We start from the raw sequence: 23,646 nt of genomic DNA on the forward strand, positions 1-23,646 counted from the left end.
GTCACAGTTCAAAATTTGTGTCCTATGTCCATGTATTGATGCCTATGGAGGTGGCCATTTTCATGGAGACCAAGATTTAATCAAAGACTGACAGGTAAGACAACATGACTTCAGTAATGGAGATAGGAATGTAAAAGACACTTCAGTCTCTAGAGATTCATTAGCTGCTTTTCTTTAACGCATAGTTGCCTACTCTCCCGGAATGTCCGGGAGACTCCCGCATTTCTGGGAGACCTCCCGGGCTCCTGGGATAACAGGGCAATCTCCCAGTTCTTGCCCCCGCAATAGATAAGTGGTGGGGGCGGGGCTTAATGAAGAAAATATTGCATTTTCTTAGCCCCGCCCCCTGCTGTAATTGCCCCAAACTCTGGCAATCATTTAGGGGGCATGGCCAAAATGGTGCATAATCAAGCCCCGCCCCTGAACGCCCACCTCCCCGGGATCTCCCTGAAGCCAACGAGGAAAAGTTGGCAAGTATGAGTCAGATAACCTCTAAGAGCATTACATTTTCTACTGCCTCACTGGGATTTTTGATTGTCCTCCCTGATCAATACAGAATAGAAAAAAGGGTGAAATTTAGATTATAAGCTCTAACAAGCAGGGTCCTCTACATTGTTTGTTTAGGCTTCATACTGGTAAATATGTAAAGTCTGTACTTAATCTTTTACTTTAATTGTACAGCACTACATAAATGTTCTCACTTTCTAAACACTAAGGGCTAGATTTACTAAGCGGCGGGTTTGAAAAAGTGGAGATGTTGCCTATGGCAACCAATCAGATTCTAGCTTTCATTTATTTAGTGCATTCTACAAAATGACAGCAAGAATCTGATTGGTTGCCATAGGCAACATCTCCACTTTTTCAAACCCGCAGTTTACTAAATATACCCCTAAATGACAATAATAATAATAATAATAATACTAATATTTTCATGTACATGTATATTTTTTCAACTTTGCTAATTATGTCACTTTATCTATTCCCGTCCTTACATTTAGAACTATTTGCAAGACTTTCTCGTTGGAAAAATGACAAGTATAACATAAGCAAATAGTATTCAGTTGTAATGCTTATAGTTTATTGTGTACATTATTAAAGTCAGCACATACAATATTAAACTAAATCCCTCCTGTTTTACAGGAGGGAAACCCACAAATACATTATTGCAACGAAAATAAACACATAAAAAAGTTCAAAAGCTTAAGACAAATATGAACTTTTATCATAATACGACGTAACTCAAACTGTGTAGTGAATTCTTCTGTATGTTCAGTTGCTACAAAACAGCTGATGTGTGTAGTACGTCTAAGTCACCATTGTAATGAGTTGGTCATGGTAAACACAACTGATCTGGCGCCCACTGTGTACAGGACCTGCTAAGCTGCATGGTTGACCTATCCCTGTGCAATAGAGTATATGCCGGTGGAAAAATGAGTTTGCTGTTGAATATAAACAAGTGAAGGTGACTTTACATAAGTGTGACAAGATATATACTTTGCTTTTAGATAAAAGGTGCTGTACAACATAGCAACCCATCAGTGTCTAGCTGTCATTGTTCTAGTAACATGTCTGTTGCTATGGGTTACAGCACCTGTCCTGCACGGTTACACGCATGTACATAATACAGTATCAATTTTTCCGCTCTTCGTCCTCCTTCTTATGCCGTAGCCCAAGAAAGCTGCATATTTTCATCAGCATGAGATCAACTATTTCTTCCTCCTCTGATGCCTGTAAGAATTCCAAGAATGTGGATTAGATTTACAATGTAAAAGGATTGCAAGCTCTGCAGAAACTGTTTCATTTCTATACCTAGGGGTATATTTAGTAAACTGCAGGTTTGAAAAAGTGGAGTTGTTGTCTTTAGCAACCAATCAGATTCTAGCTGACATTTTATGGAATGTACTAAATAAATGATAACTAGAATCTGATTGGTTGCTATAGGCAACATCTCCACTTTTTAGTTGCTGTGTGAAATGCAGCTGTTGTTGCTCATTCCTGTAACAGCCTCTCTACAATGTTCTGATGTTTTATTGTCCTTTGTGCTGGGAAAACTGTATGTTTTATAGTTTGCTCATGGTTAACATGTGTGAACATGCCCTTGGTCTTCAGGTGTTCAGCTACAGCAAGGAATGATATAACTTGTTTTTAATACATTTGCAGTGCTTTATATATATATATATATATATATATATATATATATATATTCTTTTCTCTGTGTTTGTTGCTGACGAATATCTTCCACAGCTCTCAAGGTAAAGCTGCCAAACTTTACATAATTATTTAATATTGAAAAAGGAAGCTATTAGACCACATAGCTTCAATGCGACAATGCGACAAAGCGACATATATTGAAAACATCATTTTTTGGGCAGAACTTTGATCCGGGAGCCTGTTCACAAAGTGGTAATATTGGATCCCAGAAGACATGCTAGGGGGCTGAGGTCCCAGTCGGACCTCCTGTTGGTGTACGCTGGGCAGAACTTTGACCCTGTTCTGGGCCTTCTCCTGGATGGATTTGGGTGAAAACTTCACAGAGGCGTGGCTATTGGTCTGGGATGCCTAATGGAGTGGTTGTGGTCCCAGTCGGACCTCCCTTTAGTGTACGCTGGGTAGAACATTGACCCGGGGAGCCTGTTCTGGGCCTTCCACTGGATGGATTTGGAGGACATCTTAGCTAATAATTATTTTTAAACTGTTGACAGTTACATCCAACTCATTGATAACTTAATAACTTGAAGATTTAAACCCGGGCAACATCAGGTACTGCAGCTAGTATTTTGATAAAGACGCAGTAACCAGTAGCATTCACCCCATCGCGCTCACAGTGCATGTCGGGCATGACGTCATCACGCCCGCCCGACATCCATTGCGGAGCGCGACGGAGGAGGAGACCAGGGAGGGAGCCGGATCGCCAGCTGACAGCACGGTAAGTATTTTCTTCTTTTCTTTTTCCAGGTTTTTTTTTTTTGGGCTTCCTCCGACGGGCCCATATATATAATCATTTTTTATTTTTTTTGTATATATAGGGGCCCCGGTGCACTGCTGTGCCCGGGGGCCCAAGGTGGTCTTAAGAGGGCCCTGCTTAGAAATACTCAGTTGCTCATATTACAAACAGTAATGTTGTCCTATTCCTGAGTAAATACATGACTTCCTCTGTGTGTCTGTGGTTGCAGACGATCTCTACCCACCTGGTGATTCTTTTGTTCTTCACTGAATGCAACCAAGATAACCGATATGAAGAGATTCAGCACCACGAAGGTCATGAATATTATGCACGATCCAACCAGAAAAGAACCTAAAATTGGATTATAATCCAATACCTAACAAAGGAGAGACACTTGAAAAATATGGTATTATGTGGAAATTAGCACATTTTTTAAAACTTAGGCTGAGTACACACTACAGGGTTTTCAGACAATTATCGGGGCAATCACACAATAAACGACCGTTGGGCCCGAGAGTGTGTACGCTCCAATGATGAACATTTATCGTTCCAAAGCACATTTTATCATTTCATTTGATTTTTAAACCAAACTAAAAATCTCGTTCATTCCACTTCTGCAGTGAGTACGCACTCACGACCGGCAGTGTCCATAGATCTCTATGGAGTGTGCAGAGTCACCATCTTTTCAGCCGATGGTTATGACAGATGAAGAGCACAGATCTGAAGGTAAATCTTGTAAAATGTGTTTAGTGTGTACACATGAATTGGTTTTTGTTTTTTTTGTTCGTAAAATCGTTAACTATGTTATCACATCGAGAGAAATTTTCTGTAGTGTGTAACCAACCTTAGTCCAAACAATACTACAGCATACAGTGAGAGTAGGCAACCTCTGGCTAGCTAAAGTAAAATACATGGACAATCAAAAAATAGTTGCTAGCAAGTTAGGTATGGATTTATAATGTTACAATTTTTAAAGGCCAGAAAGTTAGAACGTATGTTCCAGTTTTAAATGAATTGGAAATTAATTATAGTATTTCCCTCTTATTATTTTCCAATGCTACAAATGACATATATTATTTTTACTTAAATATAACATTTGAACAATTAGGTACAAAATAATAATATTCAACTATTATTTAGAATGTGCAATCTGCTTGCTAGTTAGTGCATGGTACTAATTGAAGGCAAGTTTACTGCCGTTACCAGGAGCAAGGACTACAATTTATACAATTCAGAACATTCTGCTCTTGTAGTTTCATTAGTGGGTGGTCTGTCTATCTCCAACAATGAACTACAACTATTTACAATACCTCCTCATAGTTGAAGATCCCCAGCTGAAGGCTGACCATAGTCTTTGCCGAGTCAAACAGCGTTTTGTACGAATCAAGCTTCCATCCAAATATCAAATTACACTGCAACGGGATTAAACAGACAGGTCTGAGATTATATAGCCAAGAGAATTTACAATATGCTGAACTTTCTTTTTCTTTTTATTTAGTATCTGCTGTGTATTGCTTGAGCTATGATACAAATTCTAGGCCTGGAACTCTCTCTGGCCAACTCCATGGAGTATATTTACTAAACTGTGGCTTTGAAAAAGTGGAGATGTTGCCTATAGCAACCAATCTGGTTTTAGTTATCATTTATTTAGTACATTCTACAAAATGACGGATAGAATCTGATTGGTTGCTATAGGCAACACCTCCACTTTTTCAAACCTGCCGTTTAGTAAACATGACTCATTTTCTTCCAAGCACATTTTACTGCAATGTGCAGCATTTTCAGTGCATCAAACTTCTTTATGTGTTTAGGTGTGAATGCACCGGAACAGTTGTTATTGGGATCAATGATCTCTCTTGCAAAAGTGTTCATGCAATTCACAAGTCCATGTCCACCACCTAAAAATGCAATGCAAAATTTGTCGTACGACTTGCGTCTGTACTTTGAGTCACATGTATCTTGCACTTGGAGAGGTGGGTCAGTGACATTCACGTGTAAGTTCAGTACAGTAAGGGTGTCAACACTTCCATTAGAAATACAAAGACATGCCTCCTATCTTTCCACGCCCCAGCTGTGAAATTTTGCTCCGAATGCATCTATACAAAGAATTAAAGGCACACATATCTTAAGGTACAAATGGCTAAAAATACAGCCATGCAAACGCAAGTGTATTGCGTTTAGGCAAAAGTCACAATTTTTCATTCATCTCTAAAGAAGGTTGCTTCGGTGTGAATAAACTTTAAAAAGTTGTATTGGTGTACTGTATACAAATAATACCTATTTAATTTTTGGAATTATTAAGTTGAAATCATCATTTTTTGCTTTAGAAGCAAATTTGCTTATTCACATAATTTTCTAAATTTTATTGTCCACCCAAAAACTGGGGGTAAATTTATCAAGCTGCGGGTTTGCGGGTTTGAAAAGTGGGGATGTTGCTTATAGCAACCAATCAGATTCTAGCTGTCATTTTTGCAGAGTGTACTAAATAAATGAAAACAAGAATCTGATTGGTTGCTATAGGCAACATCTCCACTGTGTCTGAATTGCCTCATTACGGGCAATCTCTTAATTCAAGGTACTTATAATGCAACTTGCTAAATGCTAAAAGTGATTGTCAGTACGAAAACAATATAACAAAACTGTTTAAAACTCTTCTTATGTTTCTTAGACTATTGCAAATTGTTCGGTACTTCAGTTGAATTGTTTTTTCACATTCTGGCTTGTTTTAACAGCATGTCTAGTTAATCACGCAAGCACCCCTGGGAGGGACTGTACCTTTAATAAAAACTTGATTAGAACAGCGAAGTAATAGAACATTTAGGCACTCACGGCAACGGAATAGGCCAGGAACATTATGAGCATGACGGTAATGAATCCAGAGATGTCACCCCAGGCTCTGCGCAGTGTCGCTGTGATCATGTTAAGTTTTGGATTCAGTCTCAGAAGATGCCACAGCTTAATGGTTGACAGAAGTACTAAGAAAGCGATTAGGTAGCCCAAGGCTGCATCCGCATCTGCAGTTTCATTAAAACTTACAAACCTTCAAATAAAACAATGGAAAGAAACAAAACATAGACATTATTTCATTACTCATTTCACTCCGAAAAAGTTGCATTGCAAAACAAAAATGGTGAAACTTGAAATGAACGTGGACCTGTCATTATGGGAAGTGGACGTCATTTACCATGCGCACAAGGAGCCTGATTTATCTTCTGATGTAACTTGAACGCAACTTCATACTTTGGCAATTTGTTTTCCGGGAGGTCCAGAGAGCAGGTGGACTTGTGGGGGCGGGGCTCAAAGAATCACATCATTGGACCCGCCCCCTAAATTGGCATCACCACTACTGGCCTATAACTGCAGAGGGGGGCACAATGACACAGGAATCGCGTCACTAAGCCCCACCCTGCCGAATTGGCCAGAATCCGGGAGGTGGCCCTGCTCTCATGGGAGTCTCCCGGACATTCCGGGAAAGTAGGTAAGAATGCACAATTTGCAATACAAGCAGATCTAAGATACATTTCCATTTAACTCTGGGTATAAGTGCCGTCTACCTAAAGGTTACTTGCCGTATGTAGACAGACAGAACACAGTGTAGGATATGCACATGCATATGTGGAATATAAATTCCCACTAGAACGCATGCAATATAAAATATTCTAAAAAATAAATGAACAACTAATATTTTTTTTTAACATTAAATTCAGCCGGTGTACTGTACATAAAATGCATTTTTATAGTTTCTGTTAGTTGCAAACACATGTTCTTTGCTATCTAGTGGCGCACATATTTGTGGTTATTAATACAAAGACTATGCAGTGACAGTCATCACAATCAGCCAGCACTTACACTGGCCCTGTAGCTGTTGCAAATAATATGGCTGTAAGACACATAAAAAGAGAAACCCAAAACTTGAATTAGCGGCATCTGCGTTACCATGCCCTGGGCACACCCTTACTGTACATTGCCCCCTCCCACCCCCATTCAGCTCTTCTAGTATTTGCGTTTAGACATTAATTTACATGCAATTGCGTCCATGCATCAGTAGGGGAAGGGGGGGCGTTCTTTGGTAGCAAACAGGGCCTGATTAAGGGTTCAGGCTGTTCTAGGCTAACACGGTCATAGTGCCCTCTCACTTTCTACACCAGACTAATACGCGGTAGGTAAAACAAACTTGTTCTTAATTTAAAATTCAACTTTCTTAACCTCCCCCCCATCAATGTTTATTTTCCCGTGTTTTCAGCTCCACTTGACTTTTTCAAAGAGTTACGGCAATCTTTGTTACTCATTTCGCTTTCATTACAATCAGAACTGTATAGTACAGTGTTGGCTAGCCTGTGACACTCCAGGTGTTGTGAAACTACAAGTCCCAGCATACCCTTCCAGCAATAAGCTGCTATTTATTGGCAAAGCATGTTGGGACTTGTAGTTTCACAACCCTTGGAGTGTCACAGGTTAGCCTACACTGGTATATTAGAATGGAGGTATGAACGAGCGCTACTGAGGGTGAAGGGTGAAGGGGCTGTCACACCTGCGCCTGTCGCCATCCTTGTCTCTTCTACTCGCTTATTCTCAAGTGCCCGCCCAAGAAAGACCCATTTTCTTCAGCCTTTACCATGGGAATATGTCAAGATTAAAATCACTACGTTTTTTTTTCATGTTTTCTTTTTCACTTTGGGAAACAGCTATTCTCTTATATTTTAAAATTAATTTCAGTTTATACCTCTCTCTGTTACAAGTTTGCACTTCAAAAATGTTTGCACTCCCCCAAAAGTCTCACGCCCTAGGCTGCAGCCTAGTCACCCTATTGGATAATCAGTTCCTGACCTTAGTTTCATCATTTGGAAAGTATGCATAAGCAATCCACCTATTTCAGTGTGCCTCACTAGAACAGTCCTCATTTCTATCAATTAAAGTATGAACACTGGGTTATAATTGCCTATTTTGGAACATTGGGATTATTTTTTGTCTATTTCTCCCCCTCCACCTTTCCTATGTTCCCAAATATGTACGAAATCCAAACCGTACCTCAGACTTGCGGCCCATTACAACTAGCATAGGCAAACCATTTACTAGTGCCTAGAAACCCCCTACTAAGCCTGGGGCACTGTCTAATTGAGCTAGCTGGACCCTGCTCCCGCTTCACACAGCTCTGCTTGAAAAGGGAGAGCTGTGTGCACCTAACAGTAGTGCACGCAGCATTGCCCATGTATATTATGGGGATAGGAAGAGTTGGAGAGCAGCCAAGCACTGCCTAAAATTATAGCCACGTCCCCATGCATGCTGGTCACGCTCACTGGTTGCGTGGTGTGGAACCCCCCTCTACAAATCCTGCATTTGCCCCTGACTAGAGGGATGGAACGGTGGCGGGCACGTATTATTTGAGGACAGTAGGGGGCGTGTACTGGAGACAGTAATTTAGACACTGCACCTCATGTAAGCCAGCACTAAGCATTAGCAGCACAGTGGGTCCACTCCAACAGTCCGATATAGTTTGCTCAGGCCATGGACCCCACAGCCTTTCTGTTGCCCACTTCAGCTATTTTTGATTTTTATGAGCGAGTAAAGCAAGATGCCAAGGAAAACCACATGATCTAGTTTTGTTGTCACCTGAGACTTGGAACTTCCCTGTTTTCTCAGTAATGTTTAGACTGGTATGAGCCACATGCCCCACCCCCTTTTCCCATAGTCCTTCAGTGCTGGATACCTTGGGATATAGTGAATCAAGACCTTAGTTTAGTTTAAGTGCCCAACAGTTCAGGGGGCATTTCTTTTTTTTTCTGCCTTTGCCAGCATTGTATTTTATTTTATTTATTTTATTTTTACTGAGCCTCATTGGCGACTCTCAGTGGTCCACAGCTGTAGTCTAGAGGAATTGGCAGTGCCCAGCACGGACTGCTGTGCCCTGCTGGAGCGGGGAATTGGGAGCTGAGTTTTGAAAACAAAGGAACATAATCATTGGTGGGGTGGGAGAGGTGAAGGAAACCAGATTGTAAATTAAAATAGTCTTTAAATTAGCCCTATATTTCTGCCTAGCAACCGAGTGCAAGGAAAAAATTGTTTCTTCTCATTAATGATAGTCTGCCCTTTCAATAGTTGCACTTTTTTGTTCCAAGTACAGCTTACCTTCTTCCTTGTTGTAGCAATACTTTTTGGAAGCATTTTTGATAAGTCTGGAGGGGGGGGGGGCTTTTGGCTTTCTATAGGCAGATTCACTTTTGGAGGCTTCGAGCTACCTCTGTGAATCTCACATTCTCTATTTCTAAACATGCATGCAGCCTAATGTAAATACTTTAATCTATTAGAGATAGAACCATACTATAGAGGCACATTAAGGGCCTGATTCATTAAGGAAAGTAAGGGAAAAAAATGAGTAACTTTGCACCTTGGAAAAACCATGTTGCATTGGAGGGGAGGTAAATTTAAAATGTGATGGCAGATTTAAAGTAGGGGTAGGACATGTCCTCGATCAACTCTAAATTACAGGATAAAAATAAAGCTATCAAGCAAAATAATAAACTTGCCCCCCTTGCATTGTAACATGGTTTTGAACAGGAGAAAACTACAAGCCCCAACATTCTTTACCAGCTAATAGGACTTGTAGCTTCATAACACCTCATTTATTTGCCTTACTTTCTTTAAAGAATCAGGTCCTGAAAGTTGCGGATGGTTTATGCATATTTTGCAAATGATATCTGCTTTATTATTTTCTTAAATATAGATTTAAACTTTGGGGTCCTTATTAATTTGTAACGGCTGTAAACGCCTCTATACCATTTAGTAGCGCCCTAAAAAATGTATTAGGCAACTTTTTTGTTGTCATAGCACTTCATTTAGTAAGCGGCCTTGGGAGGTCAAGAGTGAGTTCAGAGTGGCTTTTAGACTCCTATGGGATGTGTTACCATTTCAGAGGATCGGAATTAATGCATGGGGCAGCATGGTGGCTTAGTGGCTTAGTGGTTAGCACTTCTGCCTCACAGCACTGGGGTCATGAGTTTAATTCCCGACTATGGCCTTATCTGTGAGAAGTTTGTATGTTCTCCCCGTGTTTGCGTGGGTTTCCTCTGGATGCTCCGGTTTCCTTCCACACTCCAAAAAACATACTGGTAGGTTAATTGGCTGCTTCCAAAATTGACCTTAGTCTGTGTTTCTCTGTCTGTCTGTGTGTGTATTAACAAATTTAGATTGTATGTCCCAATGGGGCAGGGACTGATGTGAGTAAGTTCTCTGTACAGCGCTGCGGAATTAGTGGCGCTATATAAATAAATGATGATGATGGTAAATTATGCTGCGCATTAATTAAAACTGCGCAATAAGATCTCAGTTGTTATTTTTTAAATGAACGGTTCAATTTAGGTTCTTTTTGTTTGCTTTTTAGTGTGCAGGGTAAATTGTTTGATCTAATTCGTAATAATCTGTATCTTCCTCTCTTTTACAATCTTGCAATTTAAAATGGATTGAGCAACTGGTACAGGTTCAACGTGCATTCCCAGAACATCTAGATGGTAATTCCATCACGCAATGATGATGGTGATATAGTGGGTTATCTATACAGTATTTTAATATACATAGAAATGAAAGATACATATAATGGATGAGGGTGATGATATTTTGAATTTACTCGTCTTTGTGCTTCTGGTAGTAGTTGATGTCTCTGTTCCCAAGAATTGTTCTTTTCACAAAGACAGAGAGGGCGCTCCAACTAATTACAATTATTGCGAACTCCAGCAAATTCCACTTGCTCTGAAAGTACCGTCTAAATTTTATCGTTTTCATGAGTTTTATCTGTGAATAATGAACACAATTAGTAACAGTTGGAAAAGTTGGAAAAACTGCATGAAGCTCAAGCCTGTCCCCGTTAGCTTATAGATTTGTCCTGAAGAAGACAAACAACAAACTTATATCTTCCCCCGACATTTCTACAAAACCGGGAAGCTCTGTACTTTCAATTCCTAAAAATGTTCCCAGTAAGCTGCAATTACCTCCCTACTGGATATTCCACATCTATACTGTGCTTACTGGGAAAACACTTTTCTGTATCACAGTATAAATTGTACATCTCTATAGAAAATAACAATTTATCTAGAATACTGATTTGCTGTGAATTGCAAACGTCTCTATAGGACGCTGGGATTAGAAACCATTAGAGGGGTGAAGAATACTCCTATCTCTAGGGCATGAATAACAATCACTGGGGATGGAATAAATTGTACTTATCTTGATAGAATGAAATAGTATTTCTAAACATGCATGAGAATTGGAGATCAAAGAGAATGGCAGATATTGTAGTCAGCTGTTCAGAATAATAAACATTTCTATGGATAGAAAAATGTACTGTATCTTGCTAGATTTTGAAGATCAAAGATTATTGTGTCTGAAATACATTTTACTCATCTCACTAGAACATGGATATTATTGAGCTGTCTAGATAAAAAAACAAATATCTTTCTGTTAATTGAAAAATGGACTAAGAGGCCATTGTGAATGGCATAAACCAGCCCTGGATAGCCTGTGGCTCTCCAGGTGTTATGAAACTACAAGTCCAATTGGCTGGCAAAGCCATGTTGGGACTTTTAGTTTCGCAACATCTGGAGAGCCACAGGTTGTCCAGGACTGGTATAAACTGTACTCATCACTAGGGAATATTAGCATTAGATTTAATTACGGATGCGATAAACTGTATTAAAATCTCTAGAACATGAGCATTAGAGTTTATGTTGGATGAAATAAACTCATGTTTCTTTCTAGAACATAAATATTAGATGGCATTACAGGGGTAGAATGTGAGCTCTGGATATACTTTTGGAAAGAATAAACTGTACTCATCTCTATAGAATGTGAGCACTGGATATACTTTTGGAAAGAATAAACTGTACTCATCTCTATAGAATGTGAGCACTGGATATACTTTTGGAAAGAATAAACTGTACTCATCTCTATAGAATGTGAGCTCTGGATATACTTTTGGAAAGAATAAACTGTACTCATCTCTATAGAATGTGAGCACTGGATATACTTTTGGATGGAATAAACTGTACTCATCTCTATAGAATGTGAGCACTGGATATACTTCTGGATGGAATAAACTGTACTCATCTCTATAGAATGTGAACACTGGATATACTTTTGGATGGAATAAACTGTACTCATCTCTATGGAATGTGAGCACTGGATATACTTTTGGATGGAATAAACTGTACTCATCTCTATAGAATGTGAACACTGGATATACTTTTGGATGGAATAAACTGTACTCATCTCTATAGAATGTGAACACTGGATATACTTTTGGATGTAATAAACCATACTCATCTCTATGGAATGTGAGCACTGAATATACTTTTGGATAGAATAAACTGTACTCATCTCTATGGAATGTGAGCACTGGATATACTTTTGGATGGAATAAACTGTACTCATCTCTATAGAATGTGAGCACTCAATATACTTTTGGATGGAATAAACTGTACTCATCTCTATGGAATGTGAGCACTGGATATACTTTTGGATGTAATAAACCATACTCATCTCTATGGAATGTGAGCACTGAATATACTTTTGGATGGAATAAACTGTACTCATCTCTATGGAATGTGAGCACTGGATATACTTTTGGATGGAATAAACTGTACTCATCTCTATAGAATGTGAGCACTCAATATACTTTTGGATGGAATAAACTGTACTCATCTCTATAGAATGTGAGCACTGGATATACTTTTGGATGTAATAAACTGTACTCATCTCTATAGAATGTGAGCACTGGATATACTTTTGGATGGAATAAACTGTACTCATCTCTGTAGAATGTGAGCACTGGATATAATTTTGGATGGAATAAACTGTACTCATCTCTATAGAATGTGAACACTGGATATACTTTTGGATGGAATAAACTGTACTCATCTCTATAGAATGTGAGCACTGGATATAATTTTGGATGGAATAAACTGTACTCATCTCTATAGCATGTGAACACTGGATATACTTTTGGATGGAATAAACTATACTCATCTCTATAGAATGTGAGCACTGGATATAATTTTGGATGGAATAAACTGTACTCATCTCTATAGAATGTGAACACTGGATATACTTTTGGATAGAATAAACTGTACTCATCTCTAAAGAATGTGAGCACTAGATATAATTTTGGATGGAATAAACTGTACTCATCTCTATAGAATGTGAACACTGGATATACTTTTGGATGGAATAAAATGTACTCATCTCTGTAGAATGTGAACACTGGATATACTTTTGGATAGAATAAACCATACTCATCTCTATGGAATGTGAGCACTGAATATACTTTTGGATAGAATAAACTGTACTCATCTCTATAGAATGTGAGCACTGGATATAATTTTGGATGGAATAAACTGTACTCATCTCTATAGAATGTGAACACTGGATATACTTTTGGATGGAATAAACTGTACTCATCTCTATAGAATGTGAGCACTGGATATAATTTTGGATGGAATAAACTGTACTCATCTCTATAGAATGTGAACACTGGATATACTTTTGGATGGAATAAACTGTACTCGTCTCTATAGAATGTGAACACTGGATATACTTTTGGATGGAATAAACTGTACTCATCTCTATAGAATGTGAGCACTGGATATAATTTTGGATGGAATAAACTGTACTCATCTCTATAGAATGTGAACACTGGATATACTTTTGGATAGAATAAACTGTACTCATCTCTATAGAATGTGAGCACTGGATATAATTTTGGATGGAATAAACTGTACTCATCTCTATAGAATGTGAACACTGGATATACTTTTGGATGGAATAAACTGTACTCATCTCTGTAGAATGTGAGCACTGGATATACTTTTGGATAGAATAAACTGTACTCATCTCTATAGAATGTGAGCACTGGATATATTTTTAGATGGAATAAACTGTACTCATCTCTATAGAATGTGAGCACTGGATATAATTTTGGATGGAATAAACTGTACTCATCTCTATAGAATGTGAACACTGGATATACTTTTGGATGGAATAAACTGTACTCATCTCTGTAGAATGTGAGCACTGGATATACTTTTGGATAGAATAAACTGTACTCATCTCTATAGAATGTGAGCACTGGATATATTTTTAGATGGAATAAACTGTACTCATCTCTATAGAATGTGAGCACTGGATATAATTTTGGATGGAATAAACTGTACTCATCTCTATAGAATGTGAACACTGGATATACTTTTGGATGGAATAAACTGTACTCATCTCTATAGAATGTGAACACTGGATATACTTTTGGATGGAATAAACTGTACTCATCTCTATAGATTGTGAGCACTGGATATAATTTTGGATGGAATAAACTGTACTCATCTCTATAGAATGTGAGCACTGGATATAATTTTGGATGGAATAAACTGTACTCATCTCTATAGAATGTGAACACTGGATATACTTTTGGATAGAATAAACTGTACTCATCTCTATAGAATGTGAGCACTGGATATAATTTTGGATGGAATAAACTGTACTCATCTCTATAGAATGTGAACACTGGATATACTTTTGGATGGAATAAACTGTACTCATCTCTGTAGAATGTGAGCACTGGATATACTTTTGGATAGAATAAACTGTACTCATCTCTATAGAATGTGAGCACTGGATATATTTTTAGATGGAATAAACTGTACTCATCTCTATAGAATGTGAGCACTGGATATAATTTTGGATGGAATAAACTGTACTCATCTCTATAGAATGTGAGCACTGGATATAATTTTGGATGGAATAAACTGTACTCATCTCTATAGAATGTGAGCACTGGATATAATTTTGGATGGAATAAACCATACTCATCTCTATAGAATGTGAGCACTGGATATAATTTTGGATGGAATAAACCATACTCATCTCTATGGAATATGAGCATTTGGGTTTTCTACGTATGACTTAAGCATCATGTTTTTGACACTTAACTAGTCTTTGTTCCTCTTACCTGTACCACCATGTAGTAAATAACAAAAAAGAAATAAATAACTTCAGCTGCCACAACAAAGATGTGTAATCCATCTGTGTAGGGATACAGGCGGATGCTCTGAAGATCAGGGTGAGTCAGGAAGGTGCCTTAGAGACAACAAGTGCAAGTTGATTATTTGATTAATTTATTTAATTACTAACAATTTTGTTGCAGCCACTGATGCAAATGCCTTGATAAAAATTGAACTGAATCATTATTCCTACCTAATGCATTTGTCTCGAACATCAGCCGGACAATGCAGAAGAGGTTGACATTGGCATTATAAATGGTAAATTCCACAAAAACGGCTCTGGTGTAAGTGTCCAGCCAGACGTTGTTGAAGAGATACTGTAAAACTCTGGAAAGAATAACATAGAATATTATCAATGTAAGGCACTGGTATTATCTATCCCGGTTGTTGGAATGGCTTATATCTATGAGTGTGCTGGGTCCCCTGATTGACAGAGATCACACCAACCTTTATGATATTAAAAGCCAATTCCTGCCATCAATTTAAATTGAAGGCTTCAATGGAGCAGGTACTGATGTGAATGACTACATATTCTCTGTACAGCGCTGTGTAATATGATTGGCGCTATGTTAAATAAAGGATAATAAAATAATACATAGATACAATATTGGTAGCTGCAGTTCAGATCAAAAGCCCACAGTTGCTTTAGGAGCAAAGGTTCAGTTCACTACATGCTTAAACCATGACTCTGAACTGAATATTTTGTTTGGCGCTTGCTATTGGTAAGTAGGGATTGCTAATTCAGTATATATATATATATATGTTATATAGGACTACCTGGATGCAGTTGTCCGATCGCTTCCTAAATCAACTACATAGCCCCCTCCACGGTAGGTTGTCATTCGGCCCCAGACCGGATGGCCCCTAAGCTTGGACTGGCTCTTGTAACGCCAGGCTGAGTTAGCCTCAGTTGTGTTGCTGAAGTCAGAGATATTCCAGTTTTCACCATACTGCTCCATATCTTCCGCATCCAGAGAGTACGGAGTCCGACAGTCTTCAATTGTTCTTTGTAGGACAACAGCTACTGGGCAAGAATTCTTCTTAACTCGAAGCTGACGGATTCTCGTACTGCCTACCAGCTTGGAGTTACCATCAGTAACAAAGCCTAGTCCACAGCAATAAAACAAAACTTCAGTTATGCCATTTTGAATTACACATTATCATTTTACCTCATGACTTTTCTCAAGATACTTAATTATGTAAAATAAAAGGAAAATCACTTGCAGCTCCAAAATATGAGAAACACTACTCGTAATGTAAAACAGAAACATTAAAAAGTGATTTTTAAGAATTTACAGTACTTAGACAAACATGGGAACATATGTTTTAAATGCAAATAATGATAATAGCATACAATACTAGTAATAGCACTGTGAAATGACAGCACATATTTAATAGGTATGCTGTAAATCCAATTATGCATTTTTAGGCAGCCATTTTGTGGGCCGTACCGATGTTAATTATAATCCAGCCTATCAATTCACTAGAAACCAGTGACATCACTGACAATGCAGCCTATTAGGAAATATCTATGTATGGCTGACAAGTATAAAGGGATTGCCTCTGCGTACATTAATTATAAGATGAAATCTTATAATCCTCTCCTTGGAATATAACTATGTTCCTAACATTGGAATATATTGATATCTCTGGTTTATTGCTGTTTATAGCCATATTTCTATCCTAGGTATATAAATAAAACAGGGCAGCACAGTGGCTTAGTAGTTAGCACTTCAACCTCACAGCACTGGAGTCATGAGTTCAATTCCCAACCATGGCCTTATCTGTGTGGAGTTTGTATGTTCTCCCTGTGTTTCCGTGGGTTTCCTCTGGGTGCTCCGGTTTCCTCCCACACTCCAAAAACATACTGGTAGGTTAATTGTCTGCTATAAAATTGACCCTAGTCTGTGTGTGTGCTTGTTAGGGAATATAGACTGTAAGCTCCAATGGGGCAGGGACTGATGTGAATGAGTTCTCTGTTCAGTGGCGCTATATAAATAAATGGTGATGATGATCAGCTAAGAATATGAGGATTCTTCCCCTACTTAATGTGCATAAGCAATACATTCTGCATATCCCAATGGCCATTTGTTGGGTGGGAGCATCATTTTTTCTATTGGGAGCATGGATGCAATTTCCTGGGTAGAAAGATGTCCGTCATTTTCTGCATAGAATGGTGGCCACACCCACCATTTTGCATATGATAGTGGTTAGTATCCAAACAAGAAAACCAATATAGGTGCAGTATTTAGTATTATATGGCCCTTCTATACAACTAATGAATTATTGATATGTGTATTAAGATTAGCTATCAATTCACCAGTGACCAGTGATATAAGCAAGTCACAAAGTGCCTTATTGATGTTACTGGTTGCATGTGAATTAATAGGACGCTCTGTGATTAATATTGGTTTAGCCCAATAAAATGGCCCAATGGGTGAACTGTGAGCAGTGAGAAGGTGACTCTACACCCTGTAAATATACATGTACCTGGATAAGTTCCATAGAGCTTGTTGATCAGAGTAGTGTTTGCCCAGGTAAAGAAATCTTGATAGCTGCAGACATCTCCAAGCCCATCAGTGAAACTATTCTTAATATGTTTATTAAGGTAATATGAATTTGGGTCTCTCTGCCCATATGCGACTAACAAAAGCATCCACAAGAATCCTAGGTAGGCTGAAAGACAACAATGACAGAGACAGGGTACAAATATATTTACATATGATAACTCACATAAAGTGGTTTTATGCTGAATTAACTCTATTGGAAAACGCTACTGCACTTTATACGGAAATCACACCTTTGTTTCTCTAGTTTTGTTTTCCTGGAAAACATTTATCTGTCATAATACAGTATTATGTTATTTCGTTCAAGTAAACCACAAGGCACACCTGTAATGATATACTAATGTGATATTTTATTTGCAAATAGAAATGCTTATATTTTGGCTTGGTGAACTCATAAGTAATACATATACACTGTAATAACAAATGTAACAAACGTGAAATTCCTTGCAGAATACAAATACTGGGGTATTACAGGGCAGATGCTACCACTAGATGAACCTAGGGGGTTGCCTAGGTCTCCAGGGTGTATTCAGTGCCTAACTTATTGTGACTGAGCGATGGGATGTAATATGAAGAGGAAGCAGCTGGAAGTTGTGGCGATTGGCTATGATGTCCCATCCCAGCATTCCACGTCCAAGAATAGAAGATGCCGAGAGGATTGGGCTGGTCCATGACCATGACCATGCTTGTAATGGGCTAGAAGTGTGGGGCTTGGCTATGATGACACATCCCAGCACCATACTCCCAAGAATAGAAGATGCAGAGAGGGTTGGTCTGGTCCATGACCATGACCATGTTTGTAATGGGCTAGAAGTCTGGCACTTGGCTATGATGTCACATCCCAGTACCATACTCCCAAGAATGGAAGATGCCGAGAGGGTTGATCTGGTCTATGACCATAACCATGTTTGTAATGGGCTAGAAGTCTGGCACTTGGCTATGATATCACATCCCAGTACCATACTCCCAAGAATGGAAGATGCACAGAGGGTTGGTCTGGTCCATGACCATGACCATGTTTGTAAAGGGCTAGAAGTGTGGCCCTTGGCTATGATATCACATCCCAGTACCATACTGCCAAGAATAGAAGATGCACAGAGGGTTGGTCTGGTCCATGACCATGACCATGTTTGTAAAGGGCTAGAAGTGTGGCCCTTGGCTATGATATCACATCCCAGTACCATACTCCCAAGAATAGAAGATACCTAGAGAATTGGTCTGGTCTATGACCATGACCCACGCACCGTCCCTGGGTATTAAAGTAAATCAAAATAGTGTTCAGGCTGGGAAAGACATATTAATGATCATTTGCAAGAGGGCAAAACATAACAGATCTTTTCATTGAGCACAATGTCAGCCTCAGGTATACATAGGTGCACTCACACATTTCGGTTTTGGGACCCCCCCTGACAGAGATTCAGTCTACACCATACTTGCCAACTCTCCCGCATTGTCCGGGAGACTCCCGCATTTTGCGAGAGTCTCCCGGACGAGTGTGGCAATCTCCCTGATAGGAAGGGGGAAAAATTTAGTTTAAATGCCGCGATTCACCCGGAATCGCGGCGTTTAGCCCCGCCCCCACTGTAAAATGACGCGATTTGCGTCATTCCGTCACGGGGGCGGGGCCAAAATGACGCGATTTCGCAGCCCCGCCCCCTGCACGCCCACGTCCCAGCCGGCATCTCCCGGAAGAAAAAAAAAAAATGTTGGCAAGTATGGTCTACACAATCTTCTTCAGGATTTAGCACGTAGTAGAAGGAGTGAACATGTCACTACAAAGCCCATCCTACTATCACTTTAGGACCAGCCCCTCATTCATTTCAATGTTTCTCCTAAAATACTCCCAGCTTTAGCCTCATTTATGCCGTACATAACTAATAATGAAAATACTGTCTCTTTACAAACACACATATTGCAGACTTTTATTCTTACATGATTGTGTTACACCAGACAACTGGCTGGGTCACTTTTGCTAGTGACAAAAAAATAAATTTACAGCATCTGTAAATAACAGAACTTTGCTAAAAATATGCAGCAATTATTTGAAGAAGAAAGCATAAGTCTGGTGTCACACAAGCGTCTTACAATGTCACAACAGGCAAAGAACTTTTAAATGCAGTATCTCAGATTAAGGACTACAAGATTCCAACATATCTTAAGATACATTATCACTGCTCTGATGGGACATAAACCTTTTCTTGGCTTATAACAACATACAGATTTATTATATATGATCGTGCCAGGAACTAAAAGAAAAATGGAGGTGTTGCCCATAGCAACCAATCAAATTCTAGCTATCATTTCTAGAATGTACTAGATAAATGACAGCTAGAATCTGATTGGTTGCTATAGGCAACATCTCCACTTGTCCTTTTAGAAGGATTGATAAATCATGACTTTATCCAACTATGTACCATGTTTCGTAACTGACCTTACTGAACATTGTTATATGTTATATTGCCAGACAGGCAGTGAGAGCTCACCTAGTATTTCTCGTATTAAAGCAAACACTTTTTGCTCCTTTATAATGTTATTCTTCATCCTGGAGATATCAGTAGGAGGAGGAGGCAGGTAAATGTTGCTGTCTCTGCGAGACTCTAGCAAAGGATTCAGGTCACCTGGAGATATAAAAGTCACAGAAATCAGACCCTTCCCTTTAAATATCAATGCTTCCCACCAGCATTGTTGAGAAATCCTCCAGAAAAAAAGTCTTCATTAGAAGAATAACACCAGGAAGTAGGGAAGCAGCAAATATTTAACATCACTATAAGCACGAGACTGACTCTATCGTGCTTACTTCCAGGTTGACTTATAAGTGTGTAACTAATTTTATTTTATTCATTTAATTAATATTCTTTTTAAATTTTCATTCTTTAATGAATCAGGCCAGACAAGTTCAAATGTAAAAAAACAAAGGGTGGAGATAACCCTGGTGGGGGATTGTCTAAGCAGGCGCGGTAAGGAATTCCATAGGTGGGTATCGGCATGGGAGAAATCTTGTAGCGGTGGTCATCAGAGTGGAGGAGAGGTGCAGGTCAGAGGTGGATCTAAGAGGGTGTGAATGAGAGTATCTCGAAAGGAGGTTTGAGACATATTAAGGGGGAGCCATTATAGGAATATGTTGAGTGGCGTGCTGGATGTGGAGAATCGAGAGAGGGTTATGAGCATTGCCACAGCATTTAGAACATATTAAAACAGGAAAAGTGAGAAGAATGTCAGATAGGAGGAGGTTGCAGTAGACAAGTCGGGAGATGATGAGAGAATAGATAAGAGCTTTGGCTACACCTTGGGCAAGAAAAGGATGTAGTTTAGAATTATTTTGAAGGTAGTGGCAAACGGACTGAGAAAGAGAGACTGGATGTAAGGAAAATTGTGGTGGTATTGAAGGTGGAGGAGGTGATGACTCTGGGAAAAGGGAGGATGATCACCTCTGTTTTGGACATGTTGAGCTTTAGGTAGCATTGGGACATTTGGGATATTTTCACGTTAGATGTAGAGAGACAGTTGATCAGAACTGTAGCTATAAATTTTAACAAGAAGAAAAACTCCAGATTCAGCCCTTAATTGTAACCAAATGAACCTAAAATGTTCATCTCCATAGTCCCCCTTCAGTTTTGCGCTCTGTGCGGTTGCCCCTCTCGCAGAGCCCTAATTACGGCCCTGTACAAGATAGTAGAGACGGGGAGAGGTCAGGGGAGGAGAGGTAAATGTGGGTGTTGTCAGCATAGAGGCGATAGTGGAGGCCAATTGAGCAACTTATTCATCATTGATTGTAAATATAAAGTGCTTCTCATCCCATTAAATAAAACCACTATATAAATATTATTACTATTACACAGGGCAAGCTAAGATGACAATATACTTGTGTTGTCATGGCAGGCACAATGTGTAATACCGACTAAGCCAAGTTACTGATCCCATGAGGTACCTGGTGCAGAAAGCTTTCCATTCAGTGTTGTTTCTTCCTCATCTTCTGGTTCCACTTTCTTAAGAACAAGAGCAAAAAAAGCTGCAAAACCCAGTACCTAAAAATAGAAAACATCAAATGAATAAAACACTATTTGTAAAATCTTGTGGCAGTTTTCACTGGGGTCTGTCAGGAATAAATCAAAGCCCACACTCACACTCACACATGTAGTTACAACACTCTCAGACTATTTAACAATATACGCCAGTGATCTTTACTTTATTTCACCAGTACGACCATGTCAAAAAAAACCTAATACCTGATTTTATTTTATTCTTTATTTTATTATTATGACTTTTTGTCAGTAGGACTAAAGTGAGCAGCGAGAATGGAGCCCCATCAGGGTCTTGTACAAAAAATGCATGATCCAGTTGAGTTCATTATAAAAAAGGAGTGCACTGACAAAAATATCTGCACCCTAGTGGGATGGTCAAGGAGAATGAGCAATGCTTTCTAAAAACTACAGAGCTTATTTATGAACTGTACTTGATGTCTACCGCCTAAAGTGCCTTGGTTTCTCTCCAGTGCCTCTGGATAGTTGGCGTTAGTTTCTAGTTTTTCATGGGGAACCTTTGTTAGATAAAAAAAACTTCAGATACTCATCCATTTTTAAATAAGAACATTGACAAGGGGCTTTCATCTATTATTATTATTATTACCATTTATTTATATAGCACCACTAATTCCGCAGCGCTGTACAGAGAACTCACATCAGTCCCTGCCCCATTCGGGCTTACAGCCTAAATTCCCTAACGCACACACACACAGACAGACAGACACACACACACACACACACACACACACACACACACACACACACACACACACACATACATACAGACAGTCAGACACACAGAAAGACACACACAGACAGACACACAGACAGACAGACAGACAGACAGACAGACACAGACCCACAGACAGACAGACAGACAGACACACACACACACAGACACACACACACACACACACACACATACATACAGACAGTCAGACACACAGAAAGACACACACAGACAGACACACAGACAGACACACAGACAGACAGATAGACACAGACACACACACAGACACACACACAGACACACAGACAGACTAGGGCCAATTTGTTAGCATCCAATTAACCTACCAGTATGTTTTTGGAGTGTGGAAGGAAACCGGAGCACCCGGTGGAAACCCACGCAAACACGGGGAGAACATACAAACTCCTCACAGATAAGGCCATGGATGGGAATTGAACTATATTTATGTAATTCCAGTTAATAAATGACATTCTATAACACCTTATATAATGCTAACATAAAATCTACTCTAAACAGAAACAAAGCAGGAATTACCAGTATTTTCAAAAGAGACTAGAGGAGACGCCTTCAAATAATGCGGTAATCAATGGTTCAGATGCTGGAAGGGCACAGAAGGCTAAAATGAACTAATAGGCACTTAAATAAAAATAATGTACTATTATTGAAGCAGAAGGAACTTCTTATGAGACCTGAGCTTTCTGAAACTAACCTTTAAAGGTTGCGTGATGAAGAGACTCTCGAAGAAGGAGATTGCCATGGAGATCAGCCACTTGATGGTCCTTCCCATAATGCAAGCCATATAACATTGTGAAGAACCCAGAGACACCACTAGTGGCCACCACTAGAAACCAGCCAACGAAGACAAACCACCAAGGCAACCCCTTAGCCTTGATCTTCTTCTTATCTTCTGCCAGACTGGCGGTGGATGAGCACCTACGGAGACAATAGAGGTAGAAGTTGGTAACCATTGTCACTTACATGCCAGGAGTAACATTGTATTATTTTTTGTTCAAGGCAATCTAATAGCAAGAGCCTGTTTTCAGAGATTAGAACAATGGTTCTCACATTTCACTGGCAGATCCAGATGCATAGAGTCGGTGTTCCAAGATTTCCTTCATGTGTTGGACTTGTGACACGGCCTGGCTGTAACTTCGAGGATTGGGAAATTCATGATGTCCTAGAAGTTCCAACTTCCTCTCTATGTGCTGGAGCTGCTGATATAGATAGCGGTTCTGATCTCCTCGAGGTGGTCTCTCTCCTAGTGCTTTCTCTGGGGTGGGGCTCCTCATTTCATCTAGAAAGAAAAATATATAAATGCAATGAT

At 39.3% G+C, this 23,646-nt stretch overlaps 1 protein-coding gene across 1 annotated transcript in view; it reads right to left on the bottom strand.

Annotated features, from left to right (window-relative positions):
• Window positions 1-1,435: 1,435 nt before the first annotated feature.
• Window positions 1,436-23,646, bottom strand: part of LOC142103385 (polycystin-1-like protein 2) — a 98,796-nt gene continuing 76,585 nt past the window's right edge. The window contains 14 exon segments of the mRNA XM_075187448.1: window positions 1,436-1,728; window positions 3,189-3,320; window positions 4,255-4,356; window positions 5,774-5,984; window positions 10,566-10,729; window positions 14,934-15,061; window positions 15,179-15,312; window positions 15,763-16,090; window positions 17,476-17,661; window positions 20,036-20,170; window positions 21,481-21,577; window positions 23,032-23,098; window positions 23,100-23,255; window positions 23,388-23,616. Of these exon segments, the coding sequence (XP_075043549.1) occupies window positions 1,630-1,728; window positions 3,189-3,320; window positions 4,255-4,356; window positions 5,774-5,984; window positions 10,566-10,729; window positions 14,934-15,061; window positions 15,179-15,312; window positions 15,763-16,090; window positions 17,476-17,661; window positions 20,036-20,170; window positions 21,481-21,577; window positions 23,032-23,098; window positions 23,100-23,255; window positions 23,388-23,616 (2,168 nt within the window). The 3' untranslated portion in view covers window positions 1,436-1,629.

Source organism: Mixophyes fleayi, chromosome 10 (assembly GCF_038048845.1).
Source record: "Mixophyes fleayi isolate aMixFle1 chromosome 10, aMixFle1.hap1, whole genome shotgun sequence".
Taxonomy (NCBI): Eukaryota; Metazoa; Chordata; class Amphibia; order Anura; family Limnodynastidae; genus Mixophyes; species Mixophyes fleayi.